Source organism: Lates calcarifer, linkage group LG6 (genome assembly GCF_001640805.2).
Source record: "Lates calcarifer isolate ASB-BC8 linkage group LG6, TLL_Latcal_v3, whole genome shotgun sequence".
Taxonomy (NCBI): Eukaryota; Metazoa; Chordata; class Actinopteri; family Centropomidae; genus Lates; species Lates calcarifer.
In genome coordinates this window covers 12757550-12780397 of record NC_066838.1, presented here as the reverse complement: position 1 = coordinate 12780397, position 22848 = coordinate 12757550, and the positions used below count along the sequence as shown (strand labels likewise).

Sequence of the window (22848 nt, the reverse complement as noted above, 5' to 3'; positions counted from 1 at the left end):
CGACCAACTAATATGCACATGGACACACAAAATATATACAGTGTTCCTTCTCGTCTCTCGCTTTATCTTAACACATGCACACACACACACACACACACACACACGGCTTCTTTCCTTCTTTCTAATCTCCTACCACATACAGATACACACTCTTGACACACAGCCTCATTTAAATTCTAATGGCAGTGCACATTCATGTGAAAAAAAATTAAACAGCAACCATTATGTTGCTGTTTAACTTTTTCATATTGACTTTACCTGCTGACTACATGACCTACTGTGGGAAGTCAATCCAGGCTGATGTTAGAACAAATCCAAAGCCTAATGATGTAGTCTGTTTGTGTGTTTATACGTTGAAACGATTTAGCAATCACTTTAAGTAACTGTGCTGACCTCAACAGTGGGGTCAAGCCGGACTGCAGACACAGAGACATAAGGTAAGCAGCAGCATCGTGTAATTTCTGCACTCTGGTCAATTGCAGTACATTGGAAAAAAAACAAAAACAAAGACGTAACCTCAGTGCAGTATTGACAAATTCTGTTTAATATTGTGTGATACTCTTCTCTTAAAATACAGTCTTTTCTGAGGTAGACCATTACAGTTCAAGAACATTATTATCATTTTTAAAACAGACATCAAAAAAGACATGAAATAAATACTTTCATGTACAATATGCCGCAAAAATGAGGTAGAAATGGTTACAGAAAATGTACAATAACCAAGAACAAAGTTACCGCAATAACAGATCAAAACATGTAAAAAATAAAAGCCTGTTTTGTTGGACAAACTGTAGAAAGTAGTGGGAACAACAACAAATCAAAACGTTGTAGCTATTTGTACCTCTAAGACATCGTTATTATTTCATTTCTGTAATTACATGTGAATAATCGCTTGCATTATCTAGACGGTGCTGCTTGAGGCAGCGGTTGCTCTGTAATTTGTAAATGTGTTTTCAGTTTCTGAGACAGTGATCAGTATGCACAGCAGGGGTGACTCTGATTGATCTGGCTGTACGGCATGACTGAAGCCACCAGCTGGAGAGGGAAGGCTGCACTCTGATATAGGGTTGCTGGACATCAATCAGACCACTTCTACTCCAGAGGAATCGGTATAAGAGAAGGGGAATTGGGGGGGGGCAGGCTGGAGAGAGGATACAACGCCACATGGTCACCGGGGCTTGCGGCCAGGGGGCAATCCAATCTAATGAGACTGCATTGGTGAGAGAGAAAAAGAATGATGAGGGAGGGAGGGAGAGACAGAGGGAGGAGAGGGCGGTAGGAAATATTACATCATTCTGTGTATCCCTCCTCAGGACCATGGCAACAGTCTAACACGAAGGACCTCTGTACCTGCAGTCCAGTGACCAGGTTTTTCCAGCTTGTTAAAACAGAACCGTAGCGCTGCTGGAAAAGGAGAGATTTGTCTGGATTGTCTACATGTTGGGTTTATCCACAATATGTACACATTAAGTGTGAATTTTTAGACTTTGGGATTTGCTGAAAGCTACACATGACGACATATTAAAACATTTTTTGTTTTTGTTTGTTTAGTGTTTTTGTTTGTTGTCGTTTTGTAAGGTATTTTGTGCTCAGATGTCCACCGTGAGTGCACATGTATGATTGTGTGTGTTATATTTACATTTTCAAATGATATTTTGCAGCTGTAAAACTATAAACAGCAGTCATGCATATACAGGATATGTAAACACTAAATAACACGGAGATCTGCAGGCAGTTTGTCCAACAAAAAAAGGACTATTTTCTGTATTCTACATAGCATTTCTTGAAGACAATCATCACTCCACCATAAACTACAATAAAAATAAAAGGTAAAAGAACAGAAAAGAAAACATATTTATATATTCATATATAATAATACATGGATTTATGGCATCAAATATCCTTTGAAATACCTGAATTACATTCAATGTTACTCTTTGTAGCATATTCAAGTTTCTCCCCCGAGGTAAAAGCCCAGCTGCAGTGGGTATTACAAGACTGTCAGGTTTCTCCTCGCTCCTTTATCTCACTCCGCGACACTCCCTACTAAGACCCTAAGATTACATACATTCTTTATTTCATATTTCTGAGGTAAAGAAATTCTTCCTGAGCGTTTCAAACAAGACTACGTACTAAGAAAACAAAAAGAGTAAGTGAAATAGAAAACAGATACGCTGTAGGAGAAGCTGGGTGTGCAGGTGGGTTAAGTGTTGTAAGTGTGATTCTCAGGAAAACTGCACTCGATGAGGAATGTGAGATTGAGAACAAACTATGAGGAAGTCCACAACAACAATCCAAAAATAACAAAGACGGTTGCCTGTGAATGGTACCATTGTAAGTGAGAGTATACTTAAATGAAGATACACGTAAGCTTATTTCTACAACCAAACATATCGACCGTAACTCCAAGGTTTGAACAACTGAACTCCTGGAGGAGGACAGCCACATGATCAGATTTTATGATAAAATTTCTTCTTTTTTTTCAGAAAGGTAAGGACTAACTGTTGTGTCATATTTTGGTAAAAGCTATCGAGAATATTAATATATTGTGATTTTGAGGACCAGTCTGTTTTGAGAAATACAACAGCGCTGCTGATTATGCATTTGGTTTGACATGTTTTTGGTCAATAACTGTGGTTTGCTGAAATGTTGCTGATCCCGAGCCCTTCGTACTGAATGATTAGTGACAATCCAATGACTAAATCAACATTAGGACAACATGGAAGTGGACTGGCAATAAATAGGATCCTGAGAGTCGCAGTCAAAGGGGGTATTTTCCAAACCCTGATTATCCATAATCTTGGACCACGTCACCTAGCAACAAATAATTGATTTTGTCCTGGACCAAGGCTAATCAGGATCTCTGAGAGTATCCAAATAGCTATCTGATTCTCCCATTGGTCAAACAACTAATACACTACCCCACTCAGCAAGGCCTATTCATCTTTCTTTTCTTTGGGAAAAATAAAATATTGCGGATATTTATAGCAAAACAAAAACAGTACACCATGGCATGCTTCTGCCAGTAAAACAACTTTGTCAGCTCTCCTGTATCGTTGAGCTTCTCTGGCTCTTTTGGCTTCATAATCTGTGATTACAAAACAACAACAAAACATTCCCAAGGCTTGCCATGTCAAAGCAAAGACAGGTTTGTAGTGCAGTCCGAGCACAGTGACTGGCTGCTTTCTCAGTGGCTATACATCTTGCTCCATTCTATACAAGTGTCCAGTTCTTTTGTGGTGGTGTGTGGGCGCACCTTGCAGAAGGCATTCTCAAAGTCTGTGAAGGCTGGGGGTTTGGAGGATGTGGGGAGGCCATGCATGGCTCCAGTGGGGGAGGCCGCTGAGGAGAGTGCCTGCTGGCTAAGCTGCAGCAACTCCCACACTGAGAAGCCCTCAGTGCGCTGAAGCACAGCGCTCAGCTCCCGCTCGCTCAGGCTGCAGCCATGGGGTGTCAGCGCCTGCAGCAGCACTTGCCTGCGCATACCCACATCTGGCAGGCCAACGTGATATCGCTTGGCAAAGCTCCGATGGACTGCATCTTGCAGCAGATCTGGCCTGCCGGTGGCACATACAAGAATCACCAGGCCTGTGGTCCCAACCTGGGCTTTCTCCAAGGTGGTCAGCAGTGTCTGCCTCAGCCCATCCTCTTCCATGGCCTCCACCTGGCTGAGCAGCACCACTGAGGGCTGCCGTGCCCCTGCCACCTGCAACAGAGACCCTAGAATGTGCTCTGCCTCAGCTTTTCCTTTAGAGGCCAGCATGGCTCCACTCAACCGGTAGAAGGAAGCCCCCAGCTGTGAGGCCAAAGAACGAGTCAAAGTCGTCTTGCCCCCACCCCGGGGGCCAAACAGCAGGACGGTTCTTGGTGGCCGCACCACTGGACTGGGCCTCAACACGGGCCACAGCAGGTCCTCCTCCAGGGCAGTCTTGACATGGGTGAGCCCGGCCAGCTCACCCCAGCCTAGGGCCGGGTTGCAGTCTAATAACTCCCCATTGACATGGTCCAACAGTCGGGGATCTGGGCTCTTCATAGTCTCAACAGTCGGACCACACAGCGGGGGTCGTTTGTGGGCCTGGGAGCGGTGCTGCTGCTGTTGGGTGAAGCCCTGCTCTGCCACACCATTCTCCCCCGTCATACCTGCTGGAGGGCTGTATTCCCCTGCTGCCCCATACTGAGGAGACACCAGGGGCTGGGAGGAGGGCTTGCTGGGCTTGAAGGTTTGAGGGTCTGTGCTGCCTGAACTGCTGAAGCCGTTTCCCCTGCACTCTGTTTTGTCATTCACACTGTAGGGTGAGTTCCCCCCAGCCTTCAAGGGGTCGTAGCTATATTTCCTGTAACGAGAGCCATCCTCACCCTCATCCTTTTCTACACTCATCTCAAATGCTTTTCTTTTTAATGTCCCTCCAGACTCAGATGTTCCAAGGTTGGTGCTCTGGTAACTATAGCTGCCTCCTACCACTGTGGGCCTCGAGGGTACTGGAGAAGGGGTTGGTAGGCCTGAGGGCAGGTAGGTTGCAGAGGGGTGGCTGTAGCTTGGGGCAAGGCTGGTCTGGGGCGGATACGTGCTTGGGGGATAGTTATAGACAGGTGTGGTGGGGCTGTAGCTGGGCACCAGAGTGGGGGTGGACTGGAGAGTGTGCAGGGAGGCAGGGGGAAGTGCTGCGCTGGGTTGGGGACAGTACCCTGAGGAAAGGTAGGTACCATTGTAGGTGGAGGGGTACTCACTGGAGCCACTGCAGGAGCTGCTGCCACTGTAGCCAGAGTCTGAGAGGTTACTGTTCACCACAGACACACTGTTAACTCCTGCAGGGCCTGCGGAAGTGGCTACAACCTTGGACCCCGAGAGGCTGTCATGGCCTCCAGGGGGCACCAGGGAATAGGAGGAGTCAGTGCTGTGCGTCAGCGGCCAGGGCTCCAGCTCAGTCTTCTGGCCGTTGAGGCCCCCAAAGGCTCCTGGCTCAGGATAGGTGGCAACAGTAGGTGGCCGGTCATACGGTGAGTCCAACACACCGGCGTACTTCTCCGCATAGCGCTTCAACAGGTTGGAGGCGGTCATGGCAGAAATGTCATCATTGGCCCACGCGTAGTTGTAGGAGCTGCGGCTGCGGCCAGAGTAGAACTCTGACTTGTGGGCCGGAGAGGAGGTGGTGGAGGAGACGTCCAGGTGCTGCTCAGGCCACTGGCTGAGAGACTGGGCATGCTCTGGGTTCCAGTGCATCTTTAACAGACCTGACAACAGAAAAACAATTATTACAATTATGTCCAAAAATAGGATACCAGTGTAGGAGTGATTATATTCTTAAGAACCTAACTGGAAAACTGAGAATTGTTTTTTCTCTCTCTTCAATAGCTTTGATTAAGTAAAATAATTCTCAACAGACACTTTTAACATTTACATAAATTAGCTAGATTGCCAAAGCAGAAAAAAATAATCCCACTTAAATATGTTTTTAAATTTTGAATTTGAAACACCCTCTACAAGACTAAGAACAAGACAAGCACAGCTCCCACTGTTTATGTCTTAAAGAAGATAAGACAGATAAAAACTGATAAAAGACTCAGCAACATTTGGACTAACTGTATTTGTTATGGCCAGAAATGTGCGACAGTGTTGTAAGACAGATCAGTGCTGCTTTCAACCAAAAATAATGCTTGATATACATTAGTAGACTACACAGAAGTCCCATGGTTGTTTTTCTCACTATCATGTGCACATGTCTGAGCTGGTACACTCCATGCAGCCAATCACAATAAATGGCATTTCTTCTGTTTGGAAATGAACCTTTTTCAGTGTTACCATCATGCCTGGTAGCAGAGGGGGTTTAGATTTCCCAAAGAGAGAGAGGAGAAGAAGGTAAAGAGGAGGAGGAAGGAGAAAGAGAAAGCCACAGAAAGAAAGAGAGAGTGAAAGCAGATCGGTGGGCTGAATGTTTTGTTTTGCTGTTTCCCAGCTTATGTTGGAGTAGCGATAAGATCCCACTACTATTCCCTATACTGCTAGCATCTGCAGGTCTCCCAGAGGAGCTATTGTTATCTCCCTGTGCATGTTACTCTGAATGCATGCTCTCTCCGCCCTGCACCCCCACCTACCACCCACCAATCCACCCACCCACCGTACACCAGAGCTCCAAAGGCCCAGTGGCCTGCTGGACAGAGGGAGGAAGGGAGGGAGAGGGGAAGGAGGGTGTGTGTGTGTGTGTGTGTGTGTGTGTGTGTGTGTGTGTGTGTGGACAGTGGTGTAGAGAGAGTGAGAAAGAACGAAAGGAAGAAAGAAAGAGGGGGGTTGGGTTTGGAATTGCAGCATAGTGTGCTATTCATCAGCACAGTCTCCCATGGAACATTGGGAAAGTGGAATGTCTGTTCCTCTGGCTGACTTCAGCACGGGCCGAGGTCTGATTGATCATGGCTGCTACGCACTGAGCACATCGCCGAGCTAACAGGAGAGAAGGCAGCTGGGAAAAAAAGATATTTCGTTCCAAGAATTGTTTTCTCTCCATGTCCCCTCATAAAAAATTTCTTATTTTCCTGTAAAATATTCAACTGGCATTGCATTTAAAACATGTGAAACATAAAGAATCGCGTAACAGCTCCTATAGGGCAGCAACTAACAACTACTGTCATTATCAATTAATCTGCTGGTTATTTATTTGATTAATCTAATTATTGTTTTGCCTATAAAATGCCAGGAAACAGTGATAATGGCTGTAATAATCCACAGAACAAGGTAAGGCCTTCAAATGTCTTATTTTCTTTGACTGGCAACCCAAAAAAACCATAGACACTCAGGGTACTATCACATATGACAAAGAAACGTATCAAATCAAAACATCTGAGATGCTAGAAGAAGACAATGTTTTGTCATTTTTGCTTAAAACAACAAAATAGTTGCTGAGTTACTGATTATCTAACTGATTAATCAACTAATCATTGCAGCTCCAAACTCCTTTGCCTGCATGTAAAATTAATCTGCTAATTTTGAGTGTTTGCCTGTTCTCTTTACCCTCTCAAGCCCATTTTATAATGTGTCTCTATGTTGTCACATCTAAAGAGAAGGATATGTTCATGTGTGTACTGACCAAATACATCACAATATGATAGTTATAGAATCATTTATTTCGTGGAGACTAGCACTACCTCTTGCTGAGGCATTAGCTTGACATTCCACACATAGCTTGGCATTATTGAACTGCTACGATTTACCCCGAGGTGACGACTACTCCAGCTAGAAAAGAGAGGTAAAAAGGAATATGGCAAAAGCCGTCATTACTGGCCTTACTGCCTTTCCTTCAGTGGACGCTTTATGATTCATTATTCATGGCTGTCTATGTGTGTGGAGCCAGGCTTCTTATTGCCATTTAAATCAAATCTCAATATCCACAGCCTGTGATTTCTGCTGCTGCTCTCGCGCTCCCTCGCTCACTCCTAAACTTTGGCCTCTTTCTCCCCCCCCCGCTTTCCAAACCTCTGCATGTGTGTTTTCAGATTACACCCGTTATTTATTCAGTCAGATGAGACCAGCAGACCAGATGGCCGTTGGATTATCATGTCCTTCATATTCAAATCCACTGCCTTAAGTTCCCAATGGCCAAACCGGTTCAAGTACTTCCCCGAGCTTCAGCCAGCCCACACAGCCACACACCCACCACAGCAAGATATGCAAGAACATTCTCACACTCTGTCCACTTGTATTTTTACAAACATGCTGAAGACATTGGCTTGTCCACACCCAGATGACCACATATTTTTGTGGTCTGACTTGCAGGTCTTTGTCCAGGCTGCAGAAACCATATATGTCCTGCAGGCCCTTCCCATCTGCAGCCCAACCAGTTTGTGAGCAGCCCCAATAATGGGGCCTGTGTGTGACAGAGATGGATGAGAGCCCAGGGGAGCTCATAAAACCTGCAGCGGGGAGGGAGGGATGGAAGGAGGGAGGGATGGAGGGAGGGGAAAAAGTGGACAGCAGGCGCTTCGTCCTCTCTAAGCGGGCAGGAGCGGACATTAGAGGACTCAGTGAGGCGGGCTAACTGCTGTCCACTCCATCATCAGAGTAGCACAAATACAGAATGGACGTCTCTCATACTACCCCCATGCCCAATGTAATGACCAGCTGCCAATACCTGAGGAACCAATTCACTGTTAAGTCTGAGAGTAATTACTTTCTTTAAGTCTTTGAAGAAAGTGCATTATACTCTATAATTCCTTCTGTATGTACACAGTGAGTTAGATGAGTGATAGGCTGCCACTCACCCCTGATGAACACAGCAGGGTTGCAGTGCAGTTTAGCCCTTTCCATGTAATTAGATCTTGCCTTCTGCTGGATTGTGGTTTTTAGAGCAGTAGCACTCTACAATAAACTGAGCAAGCTCTAATCTACACTTCTGCTTAAATCAGAGCCATCATGCAGATTAATTCACTGGAGGGACAGAAAGAAAGCTAAGATTAGATGTAGGAAACCAGGACAATGTGGGCACACTGAGGGTAGCAGTGCAATCATTAGATTAACTTCAATATATGTTTCAGTACGCTGCTGGATTGCCAACTATCCTATACAAGACATGAACAAGAAAATTGCTGCTTAAATAATTTGTGAATTTTGGAGATGGGGGTAACAATGTTTCTGCTTTTACTTATATCATGCTCCATTTTTCAGCTCTAACATTATGACATTTCCCTTTCCCGCCACAACCTCACCAACTCTGTCTCACTTATATTAGAGGAGATTATGGATTAAAAAAAACACTTTTATTAAGCATGGATCAGGACATCAGAAAATAGGAATCTTCTCCTCATTCAATTGTTTTGGAAGTTTTTGTAGCTATTGTCAGTATAAGTAAAGCCATTCTATGATTCGGTCCAAGGGGGTTGGAGAAGTATTTAATCTATTTTATCACTTACCAGTAGCTTTGTTAGATTTATACTAAACACCATGACAGAAATCAGTTGCTGCTTTTATTGACTGATGGTCTCATTTGGCTGTGAGGAGGTTGATAAGGACCTTGTGTTATGCACATGAAACTTCCCCCTGTTTGTGTGTGTGTTCTTGGCCCCAGGAGAGACAGATGTTCCTCTGCTGACCGCCTTACTGTCTGTGCGGCCATTGTGGTGGACAGCCGTCCAGCAGACGTGCGCGGCTCGGACAATCCAGTTGGCCCTGAGACAAAGCCTGAAGGATCCTATTGTCAGGGGCCTGTCTAATTATGGAAATCTTATTAATCTATTCAGCAGAAGTCCACTGACAGCTTTTGTGTTAGCCTGGGATTTATTGAGGGACCTGTGTGCGCTGCATCCCATTGTAGGAGTGCGTGATGAAGACAGTGGCATGGCACTCTTCAGCAGAGCCCTAAAATTCAAATTAGACCACTTATGGCTCAGTGTGTTTGGTTCATTTGTGATTTCTTGCCCTCAGATGCTCAAATTTAGTATTTACAAAGTCACTGAATCTAATGTTGACTGAGTGAAACCGAAGTAGCTTCTGGCCCATAAAGGCTAGTCGTACTCTAGACTGTGTCGCGGTTTCCTATAAAAGAAGTATCAGTGGGTGAGGTGAAACGTTATCTTGGCAGGAAGCCCAGAGATGGAAGGCTCCAGTGCAGTTTCACAGCTCCCCTGAGGTTGCTTTCCCCTTCTCCCTTCCCGGCACTTTTGTTTTCCCTGCCCTGAGGAACAAAACGGACACGGATGCAACAAGCCTACTGGGACAGTGTGCTATTAAACTGTGCCGATTGTGAAGAGGCCGCTTGTAAACAAGAGCTCTGTGGATCAATCCAATCAGAGCTCTATTCAGGGTTGAGCTCTACCCCCAACCACTGACCAGAGAAAACACATCCTCTCCATCCTACCCCTCCACACAGGGGCTCAAATTAGGTAGAGGAACATGTCATTTTTTGTTCCTAATTTCTTATAAAACTATCATGATGCAGATGGTTACTTGGCTGGTCAACTTCACATTTACAATACATGCTACATAAAAAAGCAAATACTTCCTCCAGAGTTAAAAAAAAAATGTCCTGAAAGTCAAGAAATACATATTTTCTGTGGAGAAATTTAACTGCAAAATAACAAGTTAAACAAGTTTAAGCTAAAGCTCTCTGCTCGAAATGAAACTGATGACCTCGATGGCTTCCACAGTGCAAAAGTCATTCTGTGTATTCAACAAGGAGGTAAAATATCAACTTTATGCTGCAAACAAAATTCTTTCAATGCCTCGAAACAAAAAGCTCCACAGAGGGCAGTGTCAAATTGTTTTGGGAATGTGGCTCTGGCTGTTGTGGCAGTCTGTCAGAGGATTCAATTTAGACAACATCTCAGAAACAGACATTTTAAAGAAGAAAAACTTGACATGAATGCACTTACAATACAAAGCTCACTGGCTGTACCAGAGGGGAATGACAAGCTTAAAGTGGAGAGAAGGGCAGAGTGTGACAGAGACTATATTTGTGCTGATCAATCACAAATCTGATGCTCTGATGATGGCATCAGTTGTTATGCATTCAGCAAGCGCAAGCTGATCAATGGGTTACTGGATGAAACTTCTGCTTGTTGGACATAAATATTTAGAAAGAAATTATCTTTTTCTTCAGGAATCTTTCAACACTGCTGTTCAGTTGGAGGAGTTGAGTTGAGTTTGATGTGCAAAGCAAGAAGCGACTGTTATTTATCAGTTTGTTATCTTGATTTGTCGTTCACTCTGGAAGCCCCTTAAGTCCTCTGTTCTCAAGTTCACTGTGATTTATGGCACTAATATCAAGCAGGACATTCTCACTAGGCTGCGGCCGTCTTACCGCAGCATACTACCTGGCCTGTCATAAAAACACCAATCTGAGAAGCCGGCCACATTTCACAGCCTGGCAGGTGAAGACAGTGAGTGGAAAATTGTCTCTGGACGTTCTCTCACTTTTGTATGAAATACACATTTTATCAGCTTGTAGGAACAAACTGAAAAATGATGATGAATTCCTCACTTATACTGTGGACAATGCATGTTGTACAGTACTCATGTTACACAATGTCATGTTACCTCATACAATATTAACCCATAGATGCTGAAAAGTGGGGTATAGCCAAAAAGCTGTTAAAGGAAGTGCGAGGTCAGTCCTTGAGACCCTTCCCAAACTGCCTTATGACGGGGATAATGCGCACACCAGACAACAGAGATCATAATTTATCAGCCATGCATAATTGGGCATTGCTAGGGAAAATTATTATAAATCTATGCGTTAGTCACAGGGCTGCTATCAATCAAAAGAAACACAATCCTGCACTCCCACTCTGCCTCTCACTCCCTCTGGCTCATCTGCTCCCTCTTTCATGGCCCTAAAAAGATGTAATAACAGAAGAGTGCGGGAGCTCTGCTTGGGGAGTTTTCACACCTGCTGCCCAGAACGCGAGCAGACGCAGCTCTTTTCAAACACCCCTCACCAGTCCAATCCCAAGAGGAAGAAGCCCATCTCCTGCAGTGGCATTGAGGGATGTCCTCTATGTGCGTGTGTTTCTCTCTCTTTCCCTATCTCTGTACCTTCCTCTTTCTGTGGATAGAGCTATCTGTACTCCATGTATCAGAATGACAGTTTGACTTACTCTATTTTTTGCTTCATCCCCCTTTGGGAATGTTTCAGGCCAGCTGTCAGAATAGTTTTTTGTCAGCATGTGCAGCTAATATGGTTTTATAAGAAGAGAAGGACAATATGACAACACTGTGCTGTGCATTTTGTAGAATAATAAAATCATACCGCCCTTGTCTGTATTAAAATATAGTTAGTATAAATGACAATTATTCTTCAAAACCAAGCAATAAACTGAATAGAACGAGCCTCTATGTGATGAAGCTCCAATTCATTAGCAGGGAACAAACATTCACACTGTCATTAAAAGATGCTGTTTTGCAGAGTGGATGGAGAGGAGCAGCAGCCAAACTACTTGATGGCATTTGTTAAACATTGATTAATTGACAAACGTGTTTAGAATTGCTAATGATAGTGCAGCAAAAAGCAAGTTCCCATCTGAGTGCGTGCTCATTTTACAGCCCTTTTCTCAGCACTCTCCCAAAACCAGAAAGCCTCCGGAATAATTGCTGGATGCGTCACTTCATGCTCGTAATTTTAGAAACAACTCCCCCATCCCCCGTGCCTGCTAACGCACGTCCACAAATGGCGGAAGCCCCCCTCAACCCCCCCTTAAAGAAAAACAGGGTTCCTATTTTCTGTGACTGCAGGCTGGCTTTAGCTCATTGTGTCCACTAATATATCAAAGAACAGCTGTCCTAAGGCTCTGTGATGACCAATCACCCCTTCCATCTGTCTCGCTCACCCAATCTCTGCTCTGTCTCACCCCATTCAGCTCTATCTTTTCCTTACAATCTCCTCTTTTCCCTGTTTCTCTGCTTCTTATTCCCCCCATTCCCAGTGAGCATGTTACATTCCCTTCTTTCTGCCCAAATCCCCTGGCCCCTCTGTGCTCCCAGCTTATACTCACAGTACATGGACAGCTCTGGGATTTGTTGTTTTCTGTTAGTACACACACAAATTAGAGAAAGCTCGATATATTCAACAGCCGCAGTCCCCGCTATGGCAGCGCATTTTATGATCACTGCGCAGCAAACACCTAATGGCATAACGATTTAAGTATGTTATTTCTCAAGTGTAGTCATTTACTAATTAGCTGCGCTGGTGTGAAAGACGCTGTGTCTCATTGTCAGGCTCTGAATTCTGCTGCCTAAGGAATCCAGTGAAGTGTTGCCATCCAAATGAGCCTCACCACCCTGCTTCTTAATTGGGCGCTTAACGGGAACGGAGGTCTCCTTAATGAGCTGATGAACCCTCAGAGAGACAGAGCAGAGGGCCAGTAGACTCACGGGGCCCTGGGTCCCTAACCTTCTTTTCTTGTGGATACAGCGGCATGCAAACACGCACTCACACATACACACACAACTACACACACACATTGAGGGCTAATTAGAGCCCATTCACACCCTACACTAATGATCCCGGCCCTTATTCACACACACTTCAGCAGGCTGTGTGTTTACTCAAGGGCCTCACAGGCCCCTGCACTGCACCACTCATACCACTCTACAGACAATAGGGATAGACGCTGGCATGGCCCTCCAGCCCGCTCCTTCAGGGGACAGGATGAATTCTACTCCTTCTTTTTTCTATACAAACTACTCCATGACTTAGCCGAGTCATTCACAAAGACACTCGCACAAAACATAAAAACAGACCCAGAGAGAGAAAGGAGAGGGAGAGGGGTCAGTCAGAGGAGAGCTATAAAAACTGCCAGATCTGGACTCCTGTGTGTAGTTGCCTTGTGTGTGTGTGTGTGTGTGTGTGTGTGCTGTTTTAAAAGAAAAGGTATCGCTACACCAGCGGGGGCCCCCAACAACAAGAGTTAGGGCACTCCTGGGTTGGCGGCCTGGGACTGATTTAAGAGTGTGTTTGAAGTGCAGATTACAGATTCTTTGCACCAAATCCCTCCAGGAGTATCCATGGCCCCTGGAATCTCTCTCAGGTTTCTCCTCAGGTCCAGCCGTGGCTGCTCGCCCCAGCTTGAAGTCCTCTGGACTGGCCAGAGACGAGGACCAGGACTGGACACGCAGAGGAAGAATGAGACACACACACGCTAGCTGCATGTGGGATTGTGGGAAGTTATTGAGAGTGGATATGTAAGAGTGGCTCTGATAACAAAGAGTAAGGGGTGTTGATGGGTGTACCTGTCCTAACTGTGCGTCACCATGTGCGCATTAATACACTGGGACTCATCCATGTGCAGGGGCAGAAATGCCTACAGCAGGAGTCAGAAATAGGGCTGGGATGTCGGAATGCTCGACATTCCCACAAAGGGAATTCCAACATGGAGGTGAGAGTCTTCGCATGTCCTGCACATATGCAAAGTCCCTCACAGTCAGAGTTTTGCTCAGTAGAATCATGACTACAGTCTTTAACTAAAAGACAGTGAGCTGCAGTGTCACCAGCGAGCACAAGGGTGTGTTTGTGTGTGTCACTGGTCTGAGAGTAAACACCATGACTACCTAACACTGCTGTGTGCGCTCATGTGATCCCTCTGTCTACATACATGCACACTAGCAGGCTGTTCTGGAACGATCTAAATCCTGCAGAAGCGCTGCAGAACAGAGCTGCTCTGTGCATGAGAAAACATCGAGCTGTTGGATGGAGCACATGAAAACCAGCTTTGTGCGTCTTGATCATGAAAGCTAATCACACACAAAAGGCTGGTACGTCATGTACTGGAAGATTCCCATGAAGGACCAGCAGTGTGCCAGTTCTGAAGGCATGCTAACTATTCCACCAGCAGTTTGTGACATTCCCGGATGTGTTGTCCGTTGCAGCAGCATTGAGTGCATTCAGTCAGCATGGACTAGCAGGGCACAGGGAGTTAATGGAACAACCAGATAAACAAGCGTCTGTGAAAAGCAACACAAGCATGCACACACACATGCCTTTGGAAATGGTCTATAAGTGTTATTTAAGCAACTCAGTATAATTGGATTTGTACCTATAAACATAATTTAATGGGAAAAACATAACATGTTCTGGGAGAACTGACATTAAATCAACCAAGAGCCACTTGTGAAAGGACATGTTTCATAACAACACATAAGGTCAACCACTTATTCAGCTGGCAACAGCTCTAAATTCCATTCATCTGATGAGTGGTCGAATAATAACACTGACTATTTCAAGGGTGAAATTTACCAAAAGCAAACAAAGTGTAATGGTTACTGTCAAACATCCACTCATGATGCTTTAATCAAGCTGTTTTGTCCAGTTTTAATTCACACACCCACGCACTTGCCTTACACTGCCTCTACAACCTCTTTTTTTTTTTTTTTGCAAATCCAAAGTTTTTACCGTCAATTATGGAGTAATACTTTTTAAATTAACCATTCTATTTGATTTCTCTTGCTTTTCTTGTAACTGTCATGCCAATAATGCTCCTTTGAGGAAAGTTAAAGAGCTGGGAAAAAGGGGGCTCTCGAGGCTGAGGCCACGGAGGCAGCCCCATGCTGGCTGGAAAACAATGCTGTTTTGGAGAGCCACAGCACTGGACTCGAATGAAACCTGGTGGGAGGGTGCAAAGTGGTGGGGGGGCCAGAACTGGACACGTCAGTTATTAGGTCAGCATTAAAGGGAGAAAAGAGAGAGAAGGGCAAAAAGAAGGGAGAGCGGGAGGCAGCGTATGTGATGGTAAGTCCTGAGCTGTATTGGTAAAATGACACTGGCAGAACTGAGGGGTTTCTGCTGCTTAAACCATCAGCCTTCCAGCCTCCCTCTGTCCCTCTTCCTTCCCCCATCTGTGCCTGATGATGAAACATTCAGACAGGGCCAGTGCCCAGGGTTTAGCATTTCCACAGTGCACGTCAAGGAAAAAGACGGCTTTCTGCACTGAGGCATGTACTTTTTCACCATTACCTGGGTGTTTTAACTTTCTGTTTGCAAACTACAGAACACAGTGTCCACTCCTGCGTATTTTTGAAGTGGGGGCTGATTGATTCAGGCAAAGTCCAACTTAGTCAAGCGGGGCTGTTTGGTGTGGGTAGCAGCAGGGTACATAGAAAGAAGGGTGTACTCACTATAGGGGACAATAGGACTCAGCATTCTGTGGAGCTGGTCTCAGTAAAGAGGAATGCTGTTTTGTGAATGCCAGCTAAGGTTAGCGTCCATCCGGCTGTAGTCCATCACTGGCATGAGCTTGCACTGACAACAGAACAACCCTGAGAGAGAGACAGAGGGAATGAGAGAGAGGTGAGGCAGTTACAGGCTGCTGCACAATGTCTGGACAAACACTCACATGTCAACTGACCGATCACACAAACTCACACGGCAACACAAACCTAAACACACACACACACACACACACACACACAAACGCACCCAGAGTATGCTAGAATTACTGACCAACCTGAGAACGCTATCAGTTGTAACAGAAACAGAGTTCACACAAACACACACACACACACACACACTGCCAAACTGACGCACACAAGGGTATTCATTATAGGCAGGCATTAAGCTGATTGTGAAGCTGCGTCCAGCCTCTAAAGAGGGCTTTCTAAATCTGCCTCACAAAAAGACTCATGCATACCATTGCTCTGTGCACTGGGGCAATAAAGACTGCATTCTTAGGAGACCAAACACTTTTGGAGCTGCATAAGCAAAATGCCGAGTGGAAAAATGCTTCCAGTAATCACAAAGTTTTGCTTTTCAAGCTTACCAAAAATAACACTGTGTGAAAAAAAATACAATCACACCTTTCAAACAATGAAGAAAATGAATTATTTCAACTACCATGTTTGTCTATTTTCTCTATTCTGATTTGGGTTGTAAATGTCACATTTTAATCATGCACAGATTAAAAGGCAGTTTAATCCTCCAGTTTCTATTGTTTTATTTTGGTATGAAGCACCTCTCTGAACAAACCCATGAGATTAAAACAACTGTCAGAAAATTTTGGGGGGGGGTTTTCATAGCAGTCATTTGTGTTTTTTCTCAGTTCTGTGGACACCAAAGTCTATTTTCTAAATCCACATTAGGGCAAAGTTGATCTGAGAAGCAACAATAGACAAATAGTTTAAATTGTCTTCCAGTTTTTAGAATCTGTGAAAATATTTTATGTACAAATATACATATAAATGTTTGCAAATGTACAGTCCATCTGTAAGTAAAGATGAGGCTATTGCAGCTATTTAAAAAAGAAAACAACAAAACCAAAACATCACAAAATCTCAAATATATCAAACAACTTTTAGATACCAATGTTTTACCTAAAGCAAGATTGTGACATTTACTGATTTTGCATATAGTTAGAGTAGTAAAAGAGACTCAATCTTTCTTAGCAAGTGTAAAAACAAACAGCAAGGCAGTTACCAGTGTACATTCACTCATGTACCATTCATATGGAAGAGAAATTACGCAATGACCACACGGCTGTCCCTGGACACCAACAGGCTTCATGTATAACACCACCTCTGACTACGACCCCCTCTGCTCTAACTGACAGTCAACTTATAACACTCAGTCCAGAATAACTAACTACACTACGGCAGCAAACCACAGCTTCCACTTAAAACAAACACAGTCCTGTCCTTGCACAGTTCAGAGAGAGAGAGAGGCTGGAGGGAGAAGGCAGAGGTAGGAGGTTTGGTTTGCTCAGGAAAATGTCTCATGGTCAGTGGCCAGAGAGGAGAGCTGCTACAACACGTTCAGCTCCGTTCCTCTTCCAACTTTAGTGGAGCCAAGTCAAACATTGGGGAGAGCAGCAGGCTATGACAGCAGATCAACACAGAGATGCAGAGAAGACAGGCAGCCTTACCTATTCATGCCTGCATGTCCTCCATCAGATCTGAAAGCGCTAGGATAATCCCTGGAGCAGACCAGACCCGTGTGTGTGCACTGCTATGCTTTTTTTCCCACATATGGGACACAACTCCACTCTCTCTCTCTCTCTCACCCTCCCTCTCTCTCTCTCTATCTCCCTCCCTCCCTCCCTCTCTCTCTCTCTCTCTCTCTCTCTCTCTCTCTCTGGCCAGTGACAACAGAGTGAGCACTCAGCTCCCCTCCCCCATTGATCTCCCATCCCCCTCTCCCTCCCCTCCTTCTCTCTCTTTATGCTAAAAGTATTTAAGTGGGGAGAGAGAGAGAGAGAGAGAGAGAGAGAGAGAGAGAGAGAGAAAATGAAGGGAGGGTAGCAGGGAGGGTGGGGGACTGACCAATCCAGCTCTGAAGGAGAGAGAGGGTGATCACACTGAAGCGTGGACACAGAGGACAGTGGAGAGAGGGAGTTTTTGGTTGGAGGGAAATGACCAGGGTAAGTTTGGTTTGCCTCAGGAGGATTAAGAAGGAGCCGAAGGAACAGAGATCAGATTGTGGTGAAATCACACTGGGGAACAATTCTCCTCTGACTGACTAAAATAGATGACAACCAAGTTATTTGAAAAATGTAATCAATTACTCATTACTACTTACTCATTAAAAGTAATCACATTACTAATTACTAATTGCTCAAAAACAGAAACAATGTTACATTTCTTGCTGCCTGACCTTTTTATTACTCAGCTCAGCTTTGTCAAAGATGCTTTCTAAGCCACCACACCCACACGTCACATCTTCTGTAAATTACACGTTTAGAAAGTCAAAACAAGACAATGTGTTTAGAAAGTAGCTAGCCTACAGGTTGGAGGTATTTGCTGATTGACAGCTAGCTCCACCCCCAAAGAAATACAATCCAGTCACCATCACTACGGAAATTCTGTCCTCACACAGTCACACAGAACCCAGACATTTGAGTCACACAGTGATTCATAAAATTTATTACAGAATGTTGAAACACAAACTAAACATATATGGTCAGAAGAAAACAGCACCAGCCTGTAACAACAAATAACATGAAGAAGCTTGTACCACCACTAGTGGAGGGAAGATGTGTCAAGGAAACCACCTATTTATTGAACTATATTGTTATATAGATTCTGGCCACTTGTTGCAGTGCACTACAGTGTCCAATTCTTCACAATTTAAAAAAAAAAGGTTTAAAAAGGTGTATTGCTCTTAATGGAAGAAACTTATCTAGATTGTGATAATTTTTATTTTCACAGACACCGAACCCCGCCCCCCCCACACACACACAATTTAAAGCCTCTTGCTGGCCACCTGATTACTTTTTTCAACATTCTTCCAATAATTAATTTTATGACTGAAATGTTGGGTTCCATGAGGTGGCCACCAGGGCTAATCCTCACAGTAAAACCATTGGGTTCACAGTTTCCCAAAAACAAAAACAGCATTTCCTGAAAACTGGCTTATCAGTGGCTATCAGGTTAGTTAAGATGACAAAACATGCAAATAAGACAACCTTGAAGGTGTATTTGACAATTTTCAGTAGAGGCTAGGCACATCCATTCAGCACCAGCCCAGTCTGTCCACCAAACAAAGATAACAAGAGAGCAAACAAGCCGATCGTGTTGAAGACTGGAATTAGTAGCTGTAATGTATTAACTTAAAACTATAATCCCTTACAATCAATTGCACTGTAAACTGTGTAAAATTGTGTACATTTTTGTACTTTTTGTATTTTTGTATTATTTGTGTACATTTTGTATTGTATTATTGTATATAATTTCTTCTATAGTGCACTGTTTGTCTTCGTGGAGCACCCATAATTTCGTTGTACTTAACTGTACAGTGACAATAAAGGCTATTCTATTCTATTCTACTAGCTGTGAAGTTGTTTTGGGGGGGTGGGGGGCATGGGCCATTCATGGTAAACTCTTCAAAGAAATCAACTTCCAAAAACTAAACATGCAATAAGTCTAGTAAACATTACAATAAATTGTGTTAAATACGTTCGATCGTGTTTATGATCCAATATTCTTGTCACTCAAAAATGTTTCAGAGCTCCATTCTATCTCATGGTCAGGTGCTGTTCCAGTTTCAATTACTCGCTCTTTGCTCACAGCTGTCAGGCTGTTTTTAGCGCCACACTGAGGGCCACATGGTTCCGTCATCTCCTCCTGTTACACGGAGCCGGGGCTCCAGCCGAGCTTCCCGGCTGCGCTGCCGCACAAGCTGCAGGATTCCACCCACACACACACAGTCCATCACAAATATTCATATATATATATATGTATATATATATATATATATATATAAGTGAGCACATAGAGTGAGCAGACCAGTTAAAAATAGAGGGGGACATTGTGATCATATGTTTGGTGTCCAGAGCATCCCATGCACTTCATCATGTGACAGTATTATGGAAAGTGTTTGCTCTCTGAGTAGACTAACATGAAACAGATCATCCTGTGCTGTAAGCCATGGTAGTTCATGATAGTTGTCTTATGATATAACTTCCTTACATGTATCATTAATTTAATTAATAATCTGGGTCTTATTTTTGTAGTTTCGGAGATTATTCCTGTCAGAAATATTAATACTGTAATCACCAAGTTTTTTTGCGGACAGCCGGGAACGCAGCAACATTATTATAAAAGAAGTCTATTGAGATAAAATAAATAAATAACAAGCTGCAGATGATTAAACATGTGAATAAACCCCCATGTTAGTCAAACTCATATTGAGGAAGTTGAAGGCAAAGTGTTCATTAGAACCATCCATCAATTTACCAATCAATTTCCTGGTTCAGCTTTGAGCTACCTTGATGCAGGGTGCACGCATGCAGTTTGACGATGGCTTGTTTCACCTATCTAGTCACCTGACTTTCTTTTTATCAGTGGCAGCGTGTTCCCGGGTTTCAGCAACTACATTAGTGAGTACAATGTTATAACAAATAGAAATAATGACTAAAATGACAAAAACAAGACCCAAGTTGTAATAGACCATAATTACCCTTTAAACACATGGCCTCTGAGAACTCTCCTTTGTAAGACATGTGGGTCGAGCTATTTTAGGAGATGCCCCAGTGGTCAGTGACATGGCTCAAATTGGAATGTAGGGCAATAAACCCATTGGAGGAAACACTGCAACTCATTAGAGTGGTTACAAAACTTAACACACCCAGTGAGTCCCAGTTCAGAACCACAATTAGACTCCTTAATGTTTTCCCTAATATGGGATCCTCAATAGATTTGCTAATGGTGTCTCTGTGGGGGGTTAGGTGAGGGTACGGTTGAGTAGGGATGTTGAAAGCAGACAACTCTGGCGCTCTCTCTATCACTCTATTGCCTTATTAGTGCTGAGGCAGCAGTGTGTGGACACAGGCAGCATGCTGAGCCCAGCACTACTGAAGCACAAAGACTTCAGGGCCCCAGGACACAAGACGAGCCAAAAACTGAGAAAAATAAGACAGAAAGTGAGTTGGAATGAGAACAAGGCAGATCAGGTATGCATGCACAGACTAGTTCCTGTGTCACATGAGCCAGTTTGACAGGTGTCAGTCTAAAAGATCCCGCCCCTCTCTCTGACTCACATTAAGATATTTCTGCACACTTGTGACAGCTCAGGCTCCCCAAACACTCAGAAGATATTCAGTCCAGTGGACACTGGGGGGACATGGGTTACTGTCAGGACTGGGAGGTTGCATAGGTGCCTGGTGGTTGGAAGTTAATGGAGAGATATGAGAGGCAGACAAAAGAGCCATGGCAGGCTGAAAATGACTCCTGAATGGACAGAGGCTACAGGTCAACACGCTAGTGTTTGACCTCATACGCCGGGGCATGTCAACTCAACACCTCAATTCAGCAGGTTGTTCGCCCCAACGATGAACTGTGTTAGTGTGTCAGCTGGTTTCATCGAGCAAAACTGATGAATCAGGCTTATATTTAATTTAGATAAATGAAAATCTGCATGCAATACAGCCCCACAGGGTGATTAGCTAAGCAAAATATCATGCTTAACAGCTAAATGTATGGATACATGGAATGAAAGCTACAGTTCTACTATGAAGATACAGTAGAATAGACTGAACTTCAACTGCAAAATCGCAAGTGCCAGTTCAAAGTCACATATATCTCATATATCACAACTTGAAAAGCTGGAAATACAACATGCAGCATTTAAAAACACATTGTGTTGCTCAGGCAATTCAGGGAATTTCACACACAGCTAAGTATTAGTTCCATAGTCAGACTTTGGACTACCAACTTGAAGGCTGGTCTGTAGCTTTCTTTAACATATTTGAGAGCTGCCTGTTTTGACAATGTCATTTAGCTGAAAAAAATTAATAACTATCAGAAAAGATTAAATGGTTGTAAAGATTCAAAAAAGTATGTTGACTTCTAGAAAGAGCAAGATTATCAAGAGATTTTCCTAGTAGACATAAATAAAAACAAATGCCCCTGTGTAACTTTAAAGTCCATAGACACCGTAACTGATATTGTAGAAAGCCACTGAGTTTAAAGCTTTGGTAATATAGAGGCTCTGTATGTACCTTAGTATGAGCTTTAAGGTTTGACCTCAGAAGACTAATTGTTTCCAGGACTATGTCGATTGCTGTGGACCAAGGCACTACTTAAGCGAAACTAAACACCAAAATTCAAACATATAGACCTGCAAGCAGAAAAAGATGCGAGACAAATTTAGCACATTTTGTATTTCAAAACACATATTATGTGTAATTTCCTGTGTTTGCCTCCTGTGACAGCATCTAAAAGCTCAATGGGGCATAAATTTTCTCCAAGAAACATCGGAGAAAAAATATCTGGTGTCACCGCTGAGAGTTCACACTTCGCCTATGCTGAAGAGTGTGTGCAAGGATTATTTGCGCTTTCATGTGTCCACAAATAATCCAAAAATGTGCATGTGTGTGTGTGCTGATAGTGATAATCAGTTCCAGTCTCCCATAGTTGGCTGATATCATTTCATTAGAGCAGAGGAGCGAGTGTTTGGGCTTTGGCTTAGATTAGGGCAGAGAGAGAAACTCTACCCCGACCAAGCAGTGGAGGAAGGGACACAAGCACGTCTGTGTGTGTGTGTGTGTGTGTGTGTGTGTGTGGTGTGTGTGTGTGTGCACGCGCATGTGTGTGCATGTGTGTGGGGGGCGCGGGTGGGCCTGCAGGATTATTAGTGGGAGGTTCAGCTGTTTATTATTCCAATTCTATCTCTAACAGATGAAAATTGGAGAATTAGGCAGCAGCCCTGAGCAACCTGGGGATCAATGCAGAGGGGTTAAACCCTGTGGCATGGCTCCACGCAGACAGTGCTCACAGATACTGACGCAGCACACACACACACACACCACAGAGGTCATTCACAAAACTTAACAGACACATCAGATTTACCGCTCTGAAGTGATAAGACACTCACAGATTTCACAGGGCAATGAATAGCTTCACACTTCAGATGTGGGTGAGCGTTTGAAAAACATAAGATAGTG

The 22848-nt window shown here is 43.9% G+C and overlaps 1 protein-coding gene across 2 annotated transcripts; it reads right to left on the bottom strand.

Moving 5' to 3' along the window:
• Positions 1-1730: 1730 nt before the first annotated feature.
• Positions 1731-17459, bottom strand: fignl2 (fidgetin like 2). 2 transcript variants are annotated; one of them, XM_018666072.2, is made up of 3 exons: positions 17332-17459; positions 15593-15733; positions 1731-5232 (listed from the first exon to the last, which is right to left on the bottom strand). In XM_018666072.2, exons 2-3 carry the CDS (start codon positions 15615-15617, stop codon positions 3188-3190), a joined length of 2070 nt encoding a protein of 689 aa, XP_018521588.1. In that variant the 5' UTR covers positions 15618-15733; positions 17332-17459; the 3' UTR covers positions 1731-3187. The 2 variants fall into 2 exon arrangements, with proteins under 2 accessions (XP_018521588.1, XP_018521589.1); XM_018666073.2 differs by lacking the exon at positions 17332-17459 and adding an exon at positions 16909-17282.
• Positions 17460-22848: the final 5389 nt, after the last annotated feature.

What these genes read in the sequence shown, in the direction of transcription:
- fignl2 (XM_018666072.2), bottom strand. Translation starts at nt 15,617, where the DNA reads ATGCTGAGTCCTATTGTCCCCTATA. An exon ending in GAGTCCTATTGTCCCCTATA is followed by an intron (nt 5,233 to 15,592) that starts GTGAGTACACCC and finishes TTCTGTTGTCAG; the next exon opens with GTCTGTTAAAGATGCACTGG.